At 44.5% G+C, this 19699-nt stretch overlaps 1 protein-coding gene across 5 annotated transcripts in view; it reads right to left on the reverse strand.

The window, feature by feature from the left end:
* Positions 1-58: 58 nt before the first annotated feature.
* The window catches only part of LOC110536814 (transcription factor RFX3-like), a 44044-nt gene continuing 24403 nt past the window's right edge, over positions 59-19699 (reverse strand). Inside the window, exons 4-17 of one of the 5 annotated variants that reach the window (XM_036937156.2) lie at positions 19342-19615; positions 18345-18419; positions 13705-13886; positions 12684-12803; positions 12348-12472; positions 11602-11717; positions 11096-11211; positions 8819-8973; positions 8613-8710; positions 8309-8458; positions 7862-8070; positions 7547-7700; positions 7374-7416; positions 59-6345 (exon numbers count right to left, since the gene is read on the reverse strand). In XM_036937156.2, the coding sequence (XP_036793051.1) occupies positions 6053-6345; positions 7374-7416; positions 7547-7700; positions 7862-8070; positions 8309-8458; positions 8613-8710; positions 8819-8973; positions 11096-11211; positions 11602-11717; positions 12348-12472; positions 12684-12803; positions 13705-13886; positions 18345-18419; positions 19342-19615 (2110 nt within the window). In that variant the 3' untranslated portion in view covers positions 59-6052. Of the gene's footprint in view, positions 6346-7373; positions 7417-7546; positions 7701-7861; positions 8071-8308; positions 8459-8612; positions 8711-8818; positions 9193-10886; positions 11212-11601; positions 11718-12347; positions 12473-12683; positions 12804-13704; positions 13887-18344; positions 18420-19341; positions 19616-19699 lie in introns of those variants that run through there. The other 4 variants (XM_036937157.2, XM_036937154.2, XM_036937155.2 and 1 more) reach the window with 4 other exon arrangements.

Raw genomic sequence — 19699 nt, forward strand, 5'->3', positions numbered from 1 at the left:
TCTCGGTGTGTCCATTCTCTATGACAACTTAATTGAGATACAACAGCAATGACAATTATTTTCAACAAGAAAAAGTTTATTAATTTAAAAGACAAGCCACAAATTTTAAGAAAACAACACTAAGCTAGCCTGAGCTCAAGTCTGAAATATTCAGAAAACCAAACTACGTGTTTTTAATAGTTCCTATATTTTCATCATTACGACAAACTAAATGTTAATATATGCCTTTATAAATATAAAAGTTTCCCAGTTTTCCTCATCTTTTATGTAAAATACACAATACAAATCACCCTACACTTATTGGTTAGCTCTTGCCAATTTAAGAAGATATAATATACTAGCTAAGAGGTAACTTGAAACAACACACAAAAAGAAAGTCACTTGAGATGTACAGTATGTATACACAGGCAACTGCCAAAATACAGGAAACATTAACATAGTGTCTTAATAGGGCGTTGGGCCACCACGAGCCAGAACAGCTTCAATACACCTTGGCATACAGTGCCTTCAGAAAGTATTCACACCCCTTGGCTTTCTCCACAATTTGTTGTTACAAAGTGGGATTAGAATGGATTTGTCATGTTTTGTTAACAATCTACACAAAATAGTCTGTCAAAGCGTAAGAAAAAATCTAACATTTGTAAAAAATAAAAATGTTTACAAAAATAAAATAAATATATCTTGATGAGATAAGTTTTCAACCCCCTGAGTCAAAGAAAACCTCCGGCAGCGATTACAGATGAGTCTTTCTGAGTAAGTCTCTAAGAGCTTTGCACACCTGGATTGTGCAACATTTGCCCATTATGCTTTTAAAAAAAAAGTCTTCAAGCTCTGTCAAATTGGTTGTTGATCATTGGTAGTCAACCATTTTCAGATCTTGCCATAGATGTAAGTCAACACTGTAACTCAGCCATTCAGGAACATTCACTGTCTTCTTGGTAAGCAACTCCAGTGAAGATTTGGCCTGTGTTTAGGTTTATTGTCTTACTGAAATGTGAATTTATCTCCCAGTGTCTGGGGGAAAGCAGACTGAACCAGGTTTTCCTCTAATCAAATCATATCAAGCTTTATTTATTCACAGCACATTTCAGACATGGAATGCAACACAATGTGCTTTACAGGAAAAAAACTAATTAAAATAAAAGCGGAAATATTTACTACACAACAAACATGATAGGATTTTTCCTGTGCTTAGCTCCATTCCGTTCCTATTGATCCTGAAAAACTCCCCAATCCTTAACGATTACAAGCATACCCATAACATGATGCAGCCACCACTATGCTTAGATGAGTGGTAGATGAGTGGTACTCAGTAATGTGTTGTATTTGCCCTAAACATAACACATTGTATTCAGGACAAAAAGTTAATCGCTTTGCCACATTTTTTGCAGCATTATTTTTTAATCTGTACAGGCTTCCTTCTTTTCACTGTCAATTAGGTTAGTATTGTGGAGTAACTACAATGTTGTTGATCCATCAATTTCCTAACGGTTTTAAAGTCACCATTGGCCTGATGGTGAGTTAATTACTTCAAAAGATGCCCATCTTTGTGAGGAATTGGAAAACCTCCCTAATCTTTGTGGCTGAATCTTTGTTGGAAATTCTTGTGAGTCTTGTTAAGCACATTATTACTCCTGAACTTATTTAGGCTTGCCATACTTGACAAGACATTTGCTTTTCCTTTTAAATTCATTTGTAAAAATGTCTAACATTATGGGGGTATTGTGTGTAGGCCAGTGTCAAGAAAATCTCAATATAATACATTTTAAACTCAGACTGTAACACAAAAACATTTGAAAAAAAAATCAGGGGTGTGAATACTTTCTGAAATTCCATCATTTGGTGTTTTGTTGATGGTGGAAAACGCTGTCTCAGGCACGGCTCCAGAATCTCCCACAAGTGTTCATTTGAGTTGAGATCTGGTGACAGACAGCCATGGCATATGGTTTACATTGTTTCATGCTCATCAAAACCATTCAGGTGACCACTCATGCCCTGTGGATAGGGGCACAGCCATGCTAGCCAAAACGTGGTGGGATGTTCATTGCTTAATTTGAATTAATTCAGGAACCACACCTTTGTAGAACCACCTACTTTTTTAACATACTTTGTATCCCTCATTTACTGAAGTGTTAACATTATCGTGGCAGCTACCTGTATATGAATACAATACATGATCCAAAACGAGGAAAAAGAGAAATCAATGTTTTTTTGGCTGAAATAAAACATCCAAAAAGAACAAAACAAATATTTAAGGAGACAGTAAATAAATATCCTTTCTTCCCATTTTGTCTATATTTACATCTTGGTTACATCTGGGGAGTTTTCAACTAAAAGGTTTCCCCATAAATCCACTGCCAAATGCGTGTGCTTGCATTAGAGCGTGCTACAGCGGGCCACAACTCACTAGACTGTCAAATGGCACTTAAAATAGAACAGGAAAATATTCCAAATCATACTGAATAAAGCAAACATACAGCAATCAGTGAATATCATACAACGAAAGGAAATGATCGTGACAACAATGAAAGTGATAGTACAGTGTTGCTATTGGCAAATATCCCAGTCCAGTTATGCTCCAATCTTTGTTAGTTTAGTGATACAGTAAATCTATACAATAGTAGTTCTCTCCTAATGCGCAGTCCAACAGCAAATATCTGGAGCACGCTACATCCATTGTAAACTGTCCTGTGTGGTCATTGGTCAGTAACAGTTGACCAGTACTCATAGTTTGGATGAGATCAGGATCAAGGGTAGAAGTGTACGATCCCTCAGGCCCATATCCTCCTCTCACTGTGAGCAGCCATTTTCACCTCACTACCATAAAACGCCTGTCTAAAGAGCCTGTATCTGGAACCATGGAGTCAGACCAGAGACGTAGGCCCCCCTGCCTGGGCAAAATCAAAGGCACTGGGTCTCGTGGATCAGTGAAGCTGCCGTATTCTCACCCCTCCCAACTGACATAGTTTGAGAGTAGCTGATATGTTTTGCAGGATGTCATTTTTTCCTTTTCAGTTTTTTGTTGTAGTTGCTGGATCTAACCTTTAACGTTGGAAATGGGCTCAATTATCAAGGAACCAAAAAGGGAAGGCCCTAATATTTTAAATCTTAAACAAATATAAATGTACGACTTTTTGTGAATGGTCAACTATGAATAAAACACAATTGATGTTAAAACAGGCAGGTTTGATGAGGTTACCGAGTGAATACAGCATTTACTGTCTGGCACATAAAAAAATTTAAAAAATGAGATAAACTAACAGATTCTAGCAGCACAAAAAGGCATGCAAGACCAAAAAAAGCACTTTCAAGATTCTAAAGCACATCTGTAAGCCGTTTGCACTCCAGGCACAAATGAATACACATTTAATCTTAACATCTTCAGTATTTTCATGACAAAAAAGGTCAAAGTCCAAGAGCCATATCTAACGGCATGTTGGGTGACAGTACAGTCATTAAGAAAGATCTTGTCATTTCTGTGAGGTCAGAGTTTGGCATGTAAACAAATGCCCAAAGGCCTTCAATTACCTGTAAGCAAGGTCGATGACCTTCAGTTTAAAGTGAACACACTTTATCTTCCGCGAAAACTAATGAAAGGCAATATAATTCTACTTGTCCTTTCTCATATCCCTGTAAAGAAAATGTAGTTTATCAAATAAATCCACTTCCACTGAAAACATAATTCCAGTCCTTTTGCAGGTACATTGTGTTTCTCAGAAGTTATAATTCCATTTTCAAGACTGGTTTACGCATGGATACATGTGCATAACTTAAGAATCATTTCTCAAATAGTAAAACAAAAGCACTATGAATACTAATAAATGAAGTCGAGGCAAAGCATTGGTGCAGACAGTTCTCCAGATGAGAGTTAAAAAACAGAAAGGTAACTTCAGTAGTATCAACAACAAGATTCTTCCAGTTCAACACATTGTTCCTGTGTGTTCTCCATTTCCTAAAAGCTATCAATAACAGTTCAAGTACAAAATGTGTATCCAGTGTCATCAGAGAAGCTGGTCCCCATGCCCCCACCCATTTCACAGTCAATCAACCAATCACAGAAGAGCTACAAAAGAAACAATCACAGATGACAATCAGATCAACCACATGAAAACAAAACAAACAAAATGAATACATTGTGTCATCCTTATATATATATATATATATATATATCTTTAAATATCAGAAAATATCTACTTTTGGTCCACTATACAAATATGCACTTTAGAAGGGAGATAATAAGGGTGATGACGTTGTGGACTAAGAACTGAAGGGGCTGAAATGACTGTGTATTTTAGTTGTGTGTGGTGTAACAGGCATGTATAATGTTAGTGTGCAGCGTTGAAGGAGTAATACGGTTAGTATGTCAGAACAAGTTTGGTGACTGTGCTGTACGTGTCAACGGGCTGGCAACACTGGTGTGAGGTAGGGTGACTAGTGGGTGTGCTCAAACACATGTTCAGACTCATTCATACACACACAATCAACATCTCAATCAAGTCCTCCCATCTGCACATGCACACACACTTCACCCAATAGCAGAGGCCAAAGCAGGAGCAGGCCTCGAGTGTGGAAAGAGTGAGAGCAGGTACAAACAAACAAAACATTTCATAGAACCAGCACAGAGAACTCAACAAGCACCTCTGAACCTGCATCTCTCCAGCCCTGCAGTAACACTGATGAGCCAGCCCAAATCCAGCCACAAGTCACCAGAGACACAAAGTTGTTGCTGGGACAGTAACGCAGAGGAGCTGTGTGTGTCTCTGTGTGTGTGTGTGTGTGTGTGTGTGTGTGCTATCCTTTCCCTCAACCACACAATCAGTCAGGACTACATGGACAGCTGCAGTAAGGGTTATTAAGGCACTACGATGAAGCCGAGGTACATAGAATCCCTGACATTCACTCTGCTCTGCAACACGGCACTGTTGGGACAGGAAACAGAACACGCAGCACCCTCGCCGTGGTAACTGTGGTGGCCATGATGGCTCTCTTTCGCTCTGCCAGTTTCCTCTGGTTGGTTGGTTTTTGGTCCATTCAGAACTCAAGAAACCTACAAAAAAACACACTTACTGTACTGAGAACATATCAGTAGATAATAAGTCCAACTAATGTAATTTTGTCACACTATCGAGCATCTAAACCCAACCAAACCAAGGCCATAAGTCAAGCACACCCCACACTATGCATGAAATGTGTAGAAAAGCCAGTGTTGTTGAAGTGTACTACAGCTTGTCTGTTTAACCTCGTCTCTCTGTCTCTACATAGTAACAGCATAAATAACAGAATGTCTTCCTTCATGGGCAGAACTAACTTCATGGCTAAAAGCCATTAGTGCTTATCAGGGGATCATGGCTACAATTATACACTATTCAATAAATCATAGGATGCCAAACAACACATTACAAGCAATAAGTAATCATAATCCACCAAATGTCATATCTCAACAATGCTTCGAAAGATTCATGACTTTAAAAAAATATTATGTCACTCAACTGAATTCTGTCTGAACATCTGGTAGTGTAAGAGAATAGCACCTGTGTGGTTGTTTAGATATATACTAAACAAGCCAATCTAAGAGAGAACCAAGTGTTTTCTGTCAATCAATGCCGTTGTTCTTCTGGGGCTGGTGGCTTGGATTTGAGCTTTTAAACATCAGGAAATACGTGAATCTCTAAGTAAGGACACCTTCCCTTCTACACAGCTACAGTAGGGTCAAGCCAGTGTCTCACGCCTGTACAACCCCCCACCTCCCAATCCCCCTCCCTGACCCAGAGGACAGCCACATGACAGACAGAGACAGCCCGTCCACATGACTCTGCCACATCCACATTCCCGTCTAGCTCTACTCATCCATCCACCGCTTGTGTGACGCCAGCTGTGGTCGTGATGTTTTTCACGCTCCCTTACTGGTCAGGGTGGAGGGGGGAGGAGTGTGTCTAGACGAGTGCAGAGAAAACACAGCGTACGACAGAGGGGACAGTGCAGACGTGCGTGACAGCGAGAGACAGAGAGAAGAGAGGTTGCCCGGCGGAGGGGGGGGGGGGTCATCTCCCTCTCAGACGGAGGCGTAGGTGTTGCCGGTGGCACTGCAGTGGCGGATGGTGGTGGTGGCGGCGGAGGTGGTGAGGATGTGCTCAGCATGGTTCTGGGGGGGCTGGGGCAGGGAGTGCAGGATGCCCGGCTGGAGCACCCCCACCACGGGGTTACTGCCGTCCTCCAGAGCCCCCACCTGAATCACCTGGATCACCTGGTGCTCATGTTCCACCTCAGCCTTCTCCCGCTTGGCCAGCGGCTCCCCGGACTCCTCCATGTCCTCCTCCAGGTCACTGTCCATCTCACTCACCTCGTCTGGACAGAGGGACAAGGTCAGTCAGACAGATTGGCAGGAAGACCAGAGGTACAGAGTTAAAATAATGATTCTCCAGGATTCTCAGGAGTCCTGCGGGACCATTGTTTTGACAGGAAAGGCTGCACACAAAACAACAGCTTTTCTTACTAACATTTGAATGTTACATTTAACTAAATCAATGGGTATTAATTGAAGGCGCTGCTCTTTAAGTGACAGCACGTTGAGACCAAGGTAAGAGGAGTTAAGGCTCCTGAAAGCTGAATGACCCACAGCCATGCTGGACGGACATATCTCAAAGATCTTAAGAACTCCATGTACTGTAGACGCAGAAACCTACAGAGACTTAGCCTGTAGACGCAGAAACCTACAGAGACTTAGCCTGTAGACGCAGAAACCTACAGAGACTTAGCCTGTAGACACAGAAACCTACAGAGACTTAGCCTGTAGACACAGAAACCTACAGAGACTTAGCCTGTAGACGCAGAAACCTACAGAGACTTAGCCTGTAGACGCAGAAACCTACAGAGACTTAGCCTGTAGACGCAAAAACCTACAGAGACTTAGCCTGTAGACACAGAAACCTACAGAGACTTAGCCTGTAGACAAAGAAACCTACAGAGACTTAGCCTGTAGACAAAGAAACCTACAGAGACTTAGCCTGTAGACACAGAAACCTACAGAGACTTAGCCTGTAGACACAGAAACCTACAGAGACTTAGCCTGTAGACACAGAAACCTACAGAGACTTAGCCTGTAGACAAAGAAACCTACAGAGACTTAGCCTGTAGACACAGAAACATACAGAGACTTAGCCTGTAGACACAGAAACCTACAAAGACTTAGCCTGTAGACACAGAAACCTACAGAGACTTAGCCTGTAGACACAGAAACCTACAGAGACTTAGCCTGTAGACACAGAAACCTACAGAGACTTAGCCTGTAGACGCAGAAACCTACAGAGACTTAGCCTGTAGACACAGAAACCTACAAAGACTTAGCCTGTAGACACAGCTTGGGGTTGGCTTACCTTTGTCTATGTTAGCAGGTGACATGGCGTTGAGGTCATCGAACTGCAATACAATAAACATCACATAGAAACCATACTGAAACTGAGCACAAGGATAATGGGACTGTTACATTTATGCGTGTGCGTGTCTATATATATATATATATAACGTGTTCATTTCTTCTGGCCCTTACTTCTCCCATGACACTGATAGGTGTCTGGCCGGTTGCCTGGGCGACGCGGTGTTCCACCAGGTAGAACATGTACTCGTCGTAGAGCAGGCGGATCAGGTGGAACGAGCCAAAACTGGCCGCGCTGCGCAGGGTCAGGTCCCGAATCACCATGGAGCTGAAAAAGAGATGAACAGGAGATCCTCATCAACCACTGGAAAACTTCTGAACTTCTAATAATCAATGAATATGATAAACAATACAACACACTACTTAAATTGGGTAAGAGGGCAAAAACATAGAAATGATTCTATTTCGATGGACGGTACAGTAGCTGACCTGTAGAAGGACCACTTGAGCAGGAACTGTCGTGCCGCCCTGGGGAAGCTGGGCCTGTCCTCGAAGGGCTGTAGGACCTGGGTGACCACGTTGTCCAGCCAGGCAGCCCACTGCTCCAGAGAGCTCTGCTGCTGCAGGGTGGCCTTGAAGTCCTGCTCTAACCTCTGAACCACACCCTCCTCACACTGACACACCCACGACGCCTGCTCCTAAAGAGAGAGCGACGAGAGAGATGGGACGGGTCATTGTGGACTTGCAAATACACAGATGCACACGCATCCTTTGATGAAATAAACAGCTAATTCAAGCAGAGAGAGGACTAACAGATGAGGACATATGGCAATACAATAGACAGATGTATTCCTCTAAATAAATACACAGACAATCAAACAAAACCATTGCCAGACAGCCGGACGGAGGGACGGACAGCCAGCCAGAGGGACGGACCTGCACGTTGGCGAAGTCGACGCGGTTGAGGTCGCTGAGCATCTGATTGATCTGGGAGGTGTTCTGCAGCACAGCGCGTGCTGCCTGGGCCAGGTGGTTCAGACTAGTGTAGCGACGCAGCGTCTGAGCAAAGGCACTAACAGCGGCAACCTGCAGCCAATCAAACAGCAGCCAATTAGAATCAGACCAAAACTAACAGATAAAACAGGAAAGTCAGGATCAAAGCAAATAATACAAAAATAGGCCATTTAAGTTGATTTGTCAAAATGTGTGTAAGTAAGTGAGCAAGTAGGTGTGTTTTTACCTTGGTCTGGATCATTCTCTGTGGAATGGTGTTCATGGCATTGTTGAGCCAGCCTTCCAGGCTTTTGGCAAAGTTGCGGATGGCTTGAGTCAAGGCACCTAGAGGGACAGATAAAAAGCATAGCAGTCTATTTAATGACCAACATTTGAATTCTGATGTCCAACTAAGGACGAGTGAGAGAGTGCGTGTGTGTGACAGCCACTCACTGGGGATGGGTCTGAGGACATCAGGGATGAGGATCTCCACTAGGGCCTGGTACATCAGGTGGTCACAGGAACTCATCCACTTGAGCACAGCCTCGTTCCTACAGAGCACCAGCAGTCTGCAGCAGGGCAGACGGCCCTCAATCTCACTCACACCACTGTGGAGACCAGGTTCAAGAGTTACACATACTCTCATATACTGGATCAGATTCACCTCAATCTCACTCACACCACCGTGGAGACCAGGTTCAAGAGTTACACATACTCTCATATACTGGATCAGATTCACCTCACTCACACCACTGTGGAGACCAGGTTCAAGAGTTACACATACTCTCATATACTGGATCAGATTCACCTCAATCTCACTCACACCACTGTGGAGACCAGGTTCAAGAGTTACACACACTCTCATATACTGGATCAGATTCACCTCAATCTCACTGGCCCTACTGTCCGGGGATGGGGTTGACCTTTGACCAGCCACATTACATCTCTCCAATCAAAAGACATCTGTCCATTTGGAAGACATTTGAAACATTTCCTTATCAAAAGGATATTTGAAGCATTCAAGAGGATGAAGAGTTTAGGCTTACTATAATGAAATATGTTTCTAATGGACATATTTTTCTAATGGACATCTGTTTTAAGGAGGTGAATGTTATTTATAATAAGATTTACATGGAGAAAATCAGACCTCTCTGAAATTAAAATGGATGGCCCTCCATTCAGCAAAATATATTTGACCTAAATCCTCCCTGAACGCTTAACAGAAAGTGACCCTCCCCTATACCCCAAATAATAATTAAAACAAAGTGGATAGCAGAGAACATTCTGTCGTTTACCCTCATTTCTTGGACAGACAGACAGTCTTAGATATGCCGTTTTAAAAACTGTTCTTCGTCCTGTAAGCATTACAAGGCAAACGCAGGAATTGTGGGCTACAGTTTGGGCTACACACAAATATGACCTCTCTATGTAAAGGTGAGACTCTCACGAACATGTTGGTTTTGCTCTAAGTTGCACACAAGCCTCAAGATTCGTCTGACGGTCCCCCGCTACCAGTTGAAACAATTTACAGAAGTACAGTATATATGGAGACAGTTTAGTGCCAAAAATAAGGGATTAAATACATGTAAAAAATATTGTTTCCTGATCTTTCTTCTCTCTCAGATGTAGGACAGATCCTTCAGAACAAACTTCCTTTAGATTTATTTTTTTTGGGGGGGACTATCTGTTGTTCCATGTAGTGAATCTGTTATTCAATGCATTTCTATGGGCTAATATCAGTAAGGCCACAAAATGTTTCCATCTAATCATTTTTGGGATACTTCAAGGGGTCTTAAAATTCAAAATCAAATCGCAAAATTATCCTTGGTATGACCTTAAAACAATTCCACATAGCTTAGTAGTAACAAGGTAGTCGGTATGCAAGCTAGTGCATTTTTTGGACTATGCCTAGTCAAAGACTTTCTTTGGAAAAGCCTTTGACTCTCCTCCTGAACTGCCCCCGTAGGCCTACACAGCACAGTCATTGGTTAGACAGCTCACAAAAACATTTTTGATCAGCAAGAGCAGAGCAGACCGGGGCTCAAGGTTGGAATATCCATTACAGGGTGTAATGCAGCCTAGTTTTATTTACACCATCCCAGCAGCTATCTTACAGATATACCTTTGCCTTATGCTTCCCCCGAGCATGTACTTTGTAGCCTATAGGCATACTTGATTTGGGCGCCCAGCGGAGAATCAGAGGTGAGGGTATACACTGAGTATACCAAACATTAGAAACACCTTCCTAATATTGAGTTGCACCCCGCCCCCCTTTGTCCTCATAACAGACTCAATTCGTTGGGGCATGGACTCTACAAGGTGTTGAAAGCTTTCCCAGGGATGCCATGTTGACTCCAATGCTTCGCACAGTTGTGTCAAGTTGGCTGGATGTCCTTTGGGTGGTGGACCATTCTTGATACACACAGAAAACTGATACACACTGAGAAATATTTAAATTTCATCAATTACATATTACCTGACCCTCCCCTGGACTACATACAAAAAATATATACTAAACCTTTCCTTTGACTGAAATGTAAAAAGCATGACCCTCTCCCATTTTCCTCCAGGTAACCATTTTGTAAATCTCGATCCATCCCTAATGGACAATGATTAATGACAACAAGAGAGATGGAGAGTTAACGAGTGAGAGAGAGTGTGTGTGAGAAACGGAGAGAGAGAGAGAGGAGAGAGAGAAGAGAGACAGAGAGAGAGAGACAGAGAGAGGACCTGTTTTCTGTGATGGTGGCGCCCTCCACTGAGTCAGAAGGAGAATAGCGCCAGAAAGTCTGCCACAGCTTCTCTATTAGACTGAACTGGAGGTTGACCACCACATCCAGAATGGCCTGCAAGAGACACACGACATGGTCAACATCACACAACGCTCATTCACAGTCATTCTGATTAGCATAGATGATCTGGTGTGTACCCATATACTTACATGTACATATTCTCATTTACCCCTTTAGATTTGTGTGTATTAGGTAGTTGTTGGAGAAGTGTTAGATTACTTGTTAGATACTGCACTGTCGGAACTAGACGCACAAGCATTTTGCTACACTCGCAATAACATCTTCTACCCATGTGTATGTGACCAATAAAATTTGATTTGATTAGTGGAGATGAAGACTTGGAAATATCATGCATGCCAAAGAAAGCTCCCATTCATTTGCACATTTATCATAATACAAAACTTTGATGTGAAATGTTGTTAGAGGTGATGGATAATCTCTGACCTCACAGTGCTCTCTGTAGAGTGACTGGAGAGCTTTGATGTCGTCTGGGCCGACATTGTCCACGTTGGTCTCTCCCAGGTCCAGCTCCACAAAGTCTGGCAGGGCCCGCGATGTGTCTGTCAGGAGGGACACATGGAAACCAAGGTCAACAACAACTCACGTTATCAGTCCAGTAAAAAGCAGAGAAACAAACAGGGTAGATATTTAACAAGGAAATGCTAAAGACTGAGAAAATGGTATCAATGGTTCAGTGCAGGATATAACCGACAGGGGAACACTTAGGAGACTGCTTACAGAACTCAGCAGAGGAACACTTAGGAGACTGCTTACAGAACTCAGCAGAGGAACACTTAGGAGACTGCTTACAGAACTCAGCAGAGGAACACTTAGGAGACTGCTTACAGAACTCAGCAGAGGAACACTTAGGAGACTGCTTACAGAACTCAGCAGAGGAACACTTAGGAAACTGCTTACAGAACTCAGCAGAGGAACACTTAGGAGACTGCTTACAGAACTCAGCAGAGGAACACTTAGGAGACTACTTACAGAACTCAGCAGAGGAACAATTAGGAAACTACTTACAGAACTCAGCAGAGGAACAATTAGGAAACTGCTTACAGAACTCAGCAGAGGAACACTTACTATCAAGCAAACTGTGTCAATAAATAGACCTTCTGGGAGCATCAAACGCTATCAATCTATTGACGCTGCAAGTCAGTTAGTAAGCATACACACTGCTCACTCACCCAGGTACTGCTGGTGGTGCTGGCTCTGTGCGATGACAGTCTGCTCCGCTGCACTGGGGGTGTGCTGGCCTCCGCCTGAGAAGTTCTCCCCAGATACACCATCAACCTTCTGCATCGGCTTAAACCTACAATAACAATGCCTCAGTCAGTACTGTATGTGTGTGTGTGTGTGTGTGTATGAAAGCCTGTATGTGTGTGTGTGTGTGTGTGTGTGTGTGTGTGTGCGCATGTGTATGAAAGCCTGTATGTGTGTGTGTGTGTGTGTGTGTGTGTGTGTGTGTGTGTGTGTGTGTGTGTGTGTGTGTATGAAAGCCTGTATGTGTGTGTGTGTTGTACCTCTGTTTCTGTTGGACAGGCTGCTGTCTGAGGGCCATGTACTGCATGTCCTCCTGCAGTCTGTTGAGAGGAGAGTCCGGCTTCAACCGGATCCCATAGTAGTGGTACTTCGAGTTCCCTCTGCAACACACACAGTCAGGAATGATCAGCTAACTGTTCTCAGTACTGAAGAACACTACACCAATCAAAAACATGCTGTAATACCAAACGAGAAATCCTAATGAAGACAGACGGGAAAAAAATAAAAGCCAAGGAAAAGGGAAATACTCAACTGCAGGAGTTCGAGGAGATACAGAGAATAGGACTGGAGATGTAGAGATAGGAGAGTAGAAGAGGAGAGAGAGTAGGACTGGAGATGTAGAGATAGGAGAGTAGAAGAGGAGAGAGAGTAGGACTGGAGATGTAGAGATAGGATAGTAGAATAGGAGAGAGAGTAGGACTGGAGATGTAGAGAAAGGATAGAAGAAGAGAAGAGAGAGTAGGACTGGAGATGTAGAGATAGGATAGAAGAAGAGGAGAGAGAGCAGGACTGGAGACGTAGAGAGAGTAGGACTGGAGATGTAGAGTTAGGATAGAAGAAGAGAAGAGAGAGCAGGACTGGAGGACTGGAGACGTAGAGAAAGGATAGAAGAAGAGGAGAGAGAGCAGGACTGGAGGACTGGAGACGTAGAGAAAGGATAGAAGAAGAGAAGAGAGAGCAGGACTGGAGACGTAGAGATAGGATAGTAGAAGAGAAGAGAGAGCAGGACTGGAGGACTGGAGACGCAGAGAAAGGATAGAAGAAGAGAAGAGAGAGTAGGACTGGAGACGTAGAGATAGTAGAAGAGAAGAGAGCAGGACTGGAGGACTGGAGAAGTAGAGATAGGATAGAAGAGGAGGAGAAAGAGTAGGACTGGAGGACTAGAGACGTAGAGATAGAATAAGAGAGAGCAGGACTGGAGACATAGAGATAGGCTAGAAGAAGAGGAGAGAGAGAGAGAGAGGTCAATACTAGAGCGTGTCTGTTCTCTCAGTAGCTTACCGTGTGCCCAGGCGACGCGTGCGGAGCCCCATGAAGATGGAGCGGATGAGTTTACCAAAGGAAGCAGCGTTGACCGGGTCCAACTTCTGCTCCTGGCAGTGGCGCAGGTAGTGGTTGTAGAGGGTGGAGCGAGGCAGACTCACCCCCTCCGCTGTCTCATAGTTATCCAGTAGCCACTGCAGCTGGGAGGGGGGGGGGGGTGGGGGTGTATGGAGTCAATTACACACATGTATGTCACTAGCAGATAGTCCCATGTGTCACCCTCCCCCACTTGTCTGTAAAATACCATCACCCACTGATCTGGCATTAAAAGCACAATTAACTAACGGAGTGAAACATTTCAATCAGAGCACAGGAGGCATCCCAATCACCACAGAGTGAAAGAGAGCGAGAGAGAGACAGCTGGAGATACTAGAAGAGAGAGAGAGCTGGAGATACTAGAAGAGAGGGAGAGCTGGAGATCCTAAAAGAGAGGGAGAGCTGGAGGTACTAGAAGAAAGAGAGAGCTGGAGATACTAGAAGAGGGAGAGAGAGCTGGAGATACTAGAAGAGAGAGAGAGAGCTGGAGATACTAGAAGAGAGGGAGAGCTGGAAATACTAAAAGAGAGAGAGAGGTGGAGATATAAAAAGAGAGAGAGAGCTGGAGATAATAAAAGAGAGAGAGCTGGAGATACTAGAAGAGGGGGAGAAATGGAGATATAAGAAGAGAAGGAGAGCTGGATATACTAAGAGAGAGGGAGAGCTGTAGATACTAGAAGAGAGGGAGAGCTGTAGACACTAGAAGAGAGGGAGAGCTGGAGATACTAAAAGAGAGGGAGAGCTGGAGGTACTAGAAGAAAGAAAGAGCTGGAGATACTAGAAGATAAGGAGAGCTGGAGATACTAGAAGAGAGGGAGGAGAGCTGGAGATACTAGAAGAGAGGGAGGAGAGCTGGAGATACTAGAAAAGAGGGAGAGCTGGAGATACTAGAAGAGAAGGAGAGCTGGAGATACTAGAAGAGAATGAGAGCTGGAGATACTAGAAGAGAAGGAGAGCTGGAGATACTAGAAGAGAGGGAGAGCTGGAGATACTAGAAGAGAGCGAGAGAGCTGGAGATACTAGAAGAGAGCGAGACAGCTGGAGATACAAAAAGAAAGGGATACTTGGAGATACTAGAAGAGAGGGAGAGCTGGAGATACTAGAAGAGAAGGAGAGCTGGAGATACTAGAAGAGAAAGAGAGCTGGAGATACTAGAAGAGAAGGAGAGCTGGAGATACTAGAAGAGAAGGAGAGCTGGAGATACTAGAAGAGAAGGAGAGCTGGAGATACTAGAAGAGAAGGAGAGCTGGAGATACTAGAAGAGAAGGAGAGCTGGAGATTCTAGAAGAGAAGGAGAGCTGGAGATACTAGAAGAGAGGGAGAGCTGGATATACTAAGAGAGAGGGAGAGCTGTAGATACTAGAAGAGATGGAGAGCTGTAGATACTAGAAGAGAAGGAGAGCTGGAGATACTAGAAGAGAAAGAGAGCTGGAGATACTAGAAGAGAAGGAGAGCTGGAGATACTAGAAGAGAAGGAGAGCTGGAGATACTAGAAGAGAGGGAGAGCTGGAGATACTAGAAGAGAGGGAGAGCTGGAGATACTAGAAGAGAGAGGGAGAGCTGGAGATACTAGAAGAGAGAGAGAGCTGGAGATACTAGAAGAGAGAGAGAGCTGGAGATACTAGAAGAGAAGGAGAGCTGGAGATACTAGAAGAGAGGGAGAGCTGGAGATACTAGAAAATAGGGAGAGCTGGAGATACTAGAAGAGAAGGAGAGAGAGCTGGAGACACTAGAAGAGAGGGAGGAGAGCTGGAGATACTAGAAGAGAGAGAGAGAGCTGGAGATACTAGAAGAGAAGGAGAGCTATAGATACTAGAAGAGAAAGAGAGCTGTAGATACTAGAAGAGAGGGAGAGCTGTAGATACTAGAAGAGAAGGAGAGCTGGAGATACTAGAAGAGAGGGAGAGCTGTAGATACTAGAAGAGAAAGAGAGCTGTAGATACTAGAAGAGAGGGAGAGCTGGAGATACTAGAAGAGAAGGAGAGCTGGAGATACTAGAAGAGAGGGAGAGCTGTAGATACTAGAAGAGAGGGAGAGCTGTAGATACTAGAAGAGAATGAGAGCAGTAGATACTAGAAGAGAGGGAGAGCTGGAGATACTAGAAGAGAGGGAGAGCTGTAGATACTAGAAGAGAGGGAGAGCTGTAGATACTAGAAGAGAAGGAGAGCTGTAGATACTAGAAGAGAAAGAGAGCTGGAGATACTAGAAAAGAGGGAGAGCTGGAGATACTAGAAGAGAAGGAGAGCTGGAGATACTAGAAGAGAAGGAGAGCTGGAGATACTAGAAGAGAAGGAGAGCTGGAGATACTAGAAGAGAAGGAGAGCTGGAGATACTAGAAGAGAGGGAGAGCTGGATATACTAAGAGAGATGGAGAGCTGTAGATACTAGAAGAGATGGAGAGCTGTAGATACTAGAAGAGAAGGAGAGCTGGAGATACTAGAAGAGAGGGAGAGCTGTAGATACTAGAAGAGAGGGAGAGCTGTAGATACTAGAAGAGAAGGAGAGCTGTAGATACTAGAAGAGAAAGAGAGCTGGAGATACTAGAAAAGAGGGAGAGCTGGAGATACTAGAAGAGAAGGAGAGCTGGAGATACTAGAAGAGAAGGAGAGCTGGAGATACTAGAAGAGAAGGAGAGATGGAGATACTAGAAGAGAAGGAGAGCTATAGATACTAGAAGAGAAAGAGAGCTAGAGATACTAGAAGAGAGGGCGAGATGTAGATACTAGAAGAGAAGGTGAGCTGGAGATACTAGAAGAGAGGGAGAGCTGTAGATACTAGAAGAGAGGGAGAGCTGTAGATACTAGAAGAGAGGGAGAGCTGTAGATACTAGAAGAGAGGGAGAGCTGTAGATACTAGAAGAGAGGGAGAGAGAGCTGGATATACTAGAAGAGAGGGAGAGCTGTAGATACTAGAAGAGAGGGAGAGCTGTAGATACTAGAAGAGAGGGAGAGCTGTAGATACTAGAAGAGAAAGAGAGCTGTAGATACTAGAAGAGAGGGAGAGCTGGAGATACTAGAAGAGAGGGAGAGCTGGAGATACTAGAAGAGAGGGAGAGCTGGAGATACTAGAAGAGAAGGAGAGCTGGAGATACTAGAAGAGAAGGAGAGCTGGAGATACTAGAAGAGAAGGAGAGCTGGAGATACTAGAAGAGAGGGAGAGCTGGAGATACTAGCAGAGAGGGAGAGCTGTAGATACTAGCAGAGAGGGAGAGCTGGAGATACTAGAAGAGAGGGAGAGCTGGAGATACTAGAAGAGAGGGAGAGCTGTAGATACTAGAAGAGAAGGCGAGCTGGAGATACTAGAAGAGAAGGAGAGCTGTAGATACTAGAAGAGAGGCAGAGCTTTAGATACTAGAAGAGAGGGAGAGAGAGCTGGAGATACTAGAAGAGAAGGAGAGCTGTAGATACTAGAAGAGAGGCAGAGCTTTAGATACTAGAAGAGAGGGAGAGAGAGCTGGAGATACTAGAAGAGAAGGAGAGAGAGCTGGAGATACTAGGAGAGAGGGAGAGAGAGCTGGAGATACTAGAAGAGAAGGAGAGCTGTAGATACTAGAAGAGAGGCAGAGCTTTAGATACTAGAAGAGAGGGAGAGAGAGCTGGAGATACTAGAAGAGAAGGAGAGAGAGCTGGAGATACTAGGAGAGAGGGAGAGAGAGCTGGAGATACTAGAAGAGAGGGAGAGAGAGCTGGATATACTAGAAGAGAGGGAGAGCTGGAGATACTAGAAGAGAGGGAGAGCTGTAGATACTAGAAGAGAGGGAGAGCTGTAGATACTAGAAGAGAGGGAGAGCTGTAGATACTAGAAGAGAGGGAGAGAGAGCTGGATATACTAGAAGAGAGGGAGAGAGAGCTGGAGATACTAGAAGAGAGGCAGAGCTGGAGATACTAGAAGAGAGGGAGGGAGAGCTGGAGATACTAGAAGAGAGGCAGAGCTGGAGATACTAGAAGAGAGGGAGGGAGAGCTGGAGATACTAGAAGAGAAGGAGATCTGTAGATACAAGAAGAGAGGCAGAGCTGGAGATACTAGAAGAGAGGGAGAGAGAGCTGGAGATACTAGAAGAGAGGGGGGAGAGCTGTAGATACTAGAAGAGAGGGAGAGCTGTAGATACTAGAAGAGAGGGAGAGCTGGAGATACTAGAAGAGAGGGGGAGAGAGCTGGAGATACTAGAAGAGAGGGAGAGAGAGCTGGAGATACTAGAAGAGAGGGAGAGAGAGCTGGAGATACTAGAAGAGAGGGAGAGAGAGCTGGAGATACTAGAAGAGAGGGAGAGAGAGCTGTAGATACTAGAAGAGAGGGAGAGCTGTAGATACTAGAAGAGAGGGAGAGCTGGAGATACTAGAAGAGAGGGAGAGCTGGAGATACTAGAAGAGGGGGGGAGAGAGCTGGAGATACTAGAAGAGAGAGAGAGCTGGAGATACTGGAAGAGAGGGAGAGAGAGCTGGAGATACTAGAAGAGGGGGGGAGAGAGCTGGAGATACTAAAAGAGAGAGAGAGCTGGAGATACTGGAAGAGAGAGAGCACAGCTATGCAGGCAAGGTGAGGCGTTTAGAGTGGTGACTTACATGGCTATTGAGTAGTGAGCTTCTCTGACTGGATAAACCTTCAGTCTTTTGGAGCGTCTCAATCGCCATTTCAATCTGATAGACCAAGGAGCAAAAAAATGGAAGGAAAAACAACAAAGGACGAAGTTGCAGTAGAACAATGAAAATACTGACACATAGAAAATCTGAAAATCCAGGACAGATCCTAAAGCAAGCATCACCAAAATTACTCCTAAAAGCCCTGCTTTGCGAAGCCAGTTTAAACTTAAATTCAATTTACTGTCTCTGTCTGTACATGGACATACTTCTTCTTTTGAAAGTCAAGGAAAACAATGAAAAATGTTAACACCACAATAATATAAGAAATGATCTCAGAAGCTGTGAAACTACCATATTGTGAAACTACCATATTGTGAAACTACCATATTCAGCCACCGGAAGGTAGCACAGATCCACTGCGGTGGACTGCACTCAAGTCTAAACGCTTCGCTACAGAGCAAAGCAGAACCAACAAATATTATGGAGGAGATTTATTTATTTACACCTCAGCTAAAACACAGCACAAGAGGAAATTATGTTTCACAGTACTGGATGGGTAGATGACAATAAAAAACTGAAGTACTAGCTGAGAAGACCACAGGAAATAGGGAGACAACACAATTACAGACATTCTCAGACACCGACATGAAGTAGCTAAGTGGTGCTATAGCTACTGAAGAAAGGCTTCAGATATGCATTATGACAGGCAGAAGAGAGTGGCCTGGCCGTCAGGGACAGACAGGGACAGACGGGGACAGACAGGGACGGACAGGGAGGGACAGGGACAGACAGGGAGGGACAGGGACAGACAGGGACAGACAGGGACAGACGGGGACAGACGGGGACAGACAGAGGGACAGACAGAGGGACAGACGGGGACAGACAGGGACAGAGACAGACAGGGACAGACAGGGAGGGACAGGGACAGACAGGCAGGGACAGGGACAGACAGAGAATAGTAAGTAGAGGGGGGCCGTACACTCACAGTGGCCGGGGAGGCTCGGGTGGTCTGGGCTGCTGGGTGGGGGGCAGAGTTATCCATGGTGTTGCCCCCGATGAGGTAGGCCCCAGAGCTGCTGATGATCTGCCCCCCAGCCAGACCCATGGTCAGCCCCCCGTTCCCCCCGCCGTTGTTGGCCATGCCATGGGATGACACCACCGTAGACACCTGGGATGAGCTGCCCTGCGTGTCAAAGTAGCTCCCTCCACTGTTCTGGCTGTACAGCTGGGGCTCGGAGTACGAGTATGTCCGTCTGGGCAAAAATAGTGGAGGAAAAAGTTACACATTTCCCCCCCCCAGAGCAATAGGTTCAGGATAATTGCCCTTTACATAAAGT

The sequence above is a fragment of the Oncorhynchus mykiss genome, chromosome 12 (assembly GCF_057628025.1).
Source record: "Oncorhynchus mykiss isolate SJ-2025 chromosome 12, ASM5762802v1, whole genome shotgun sequence".
Lineage (NCBI taxonomy): Eukaryota > Metazoa > Chordata > Actinopteri > Salmoniformes > Salmonidae > Oncorhynchus > Oncorhynchus mykiss.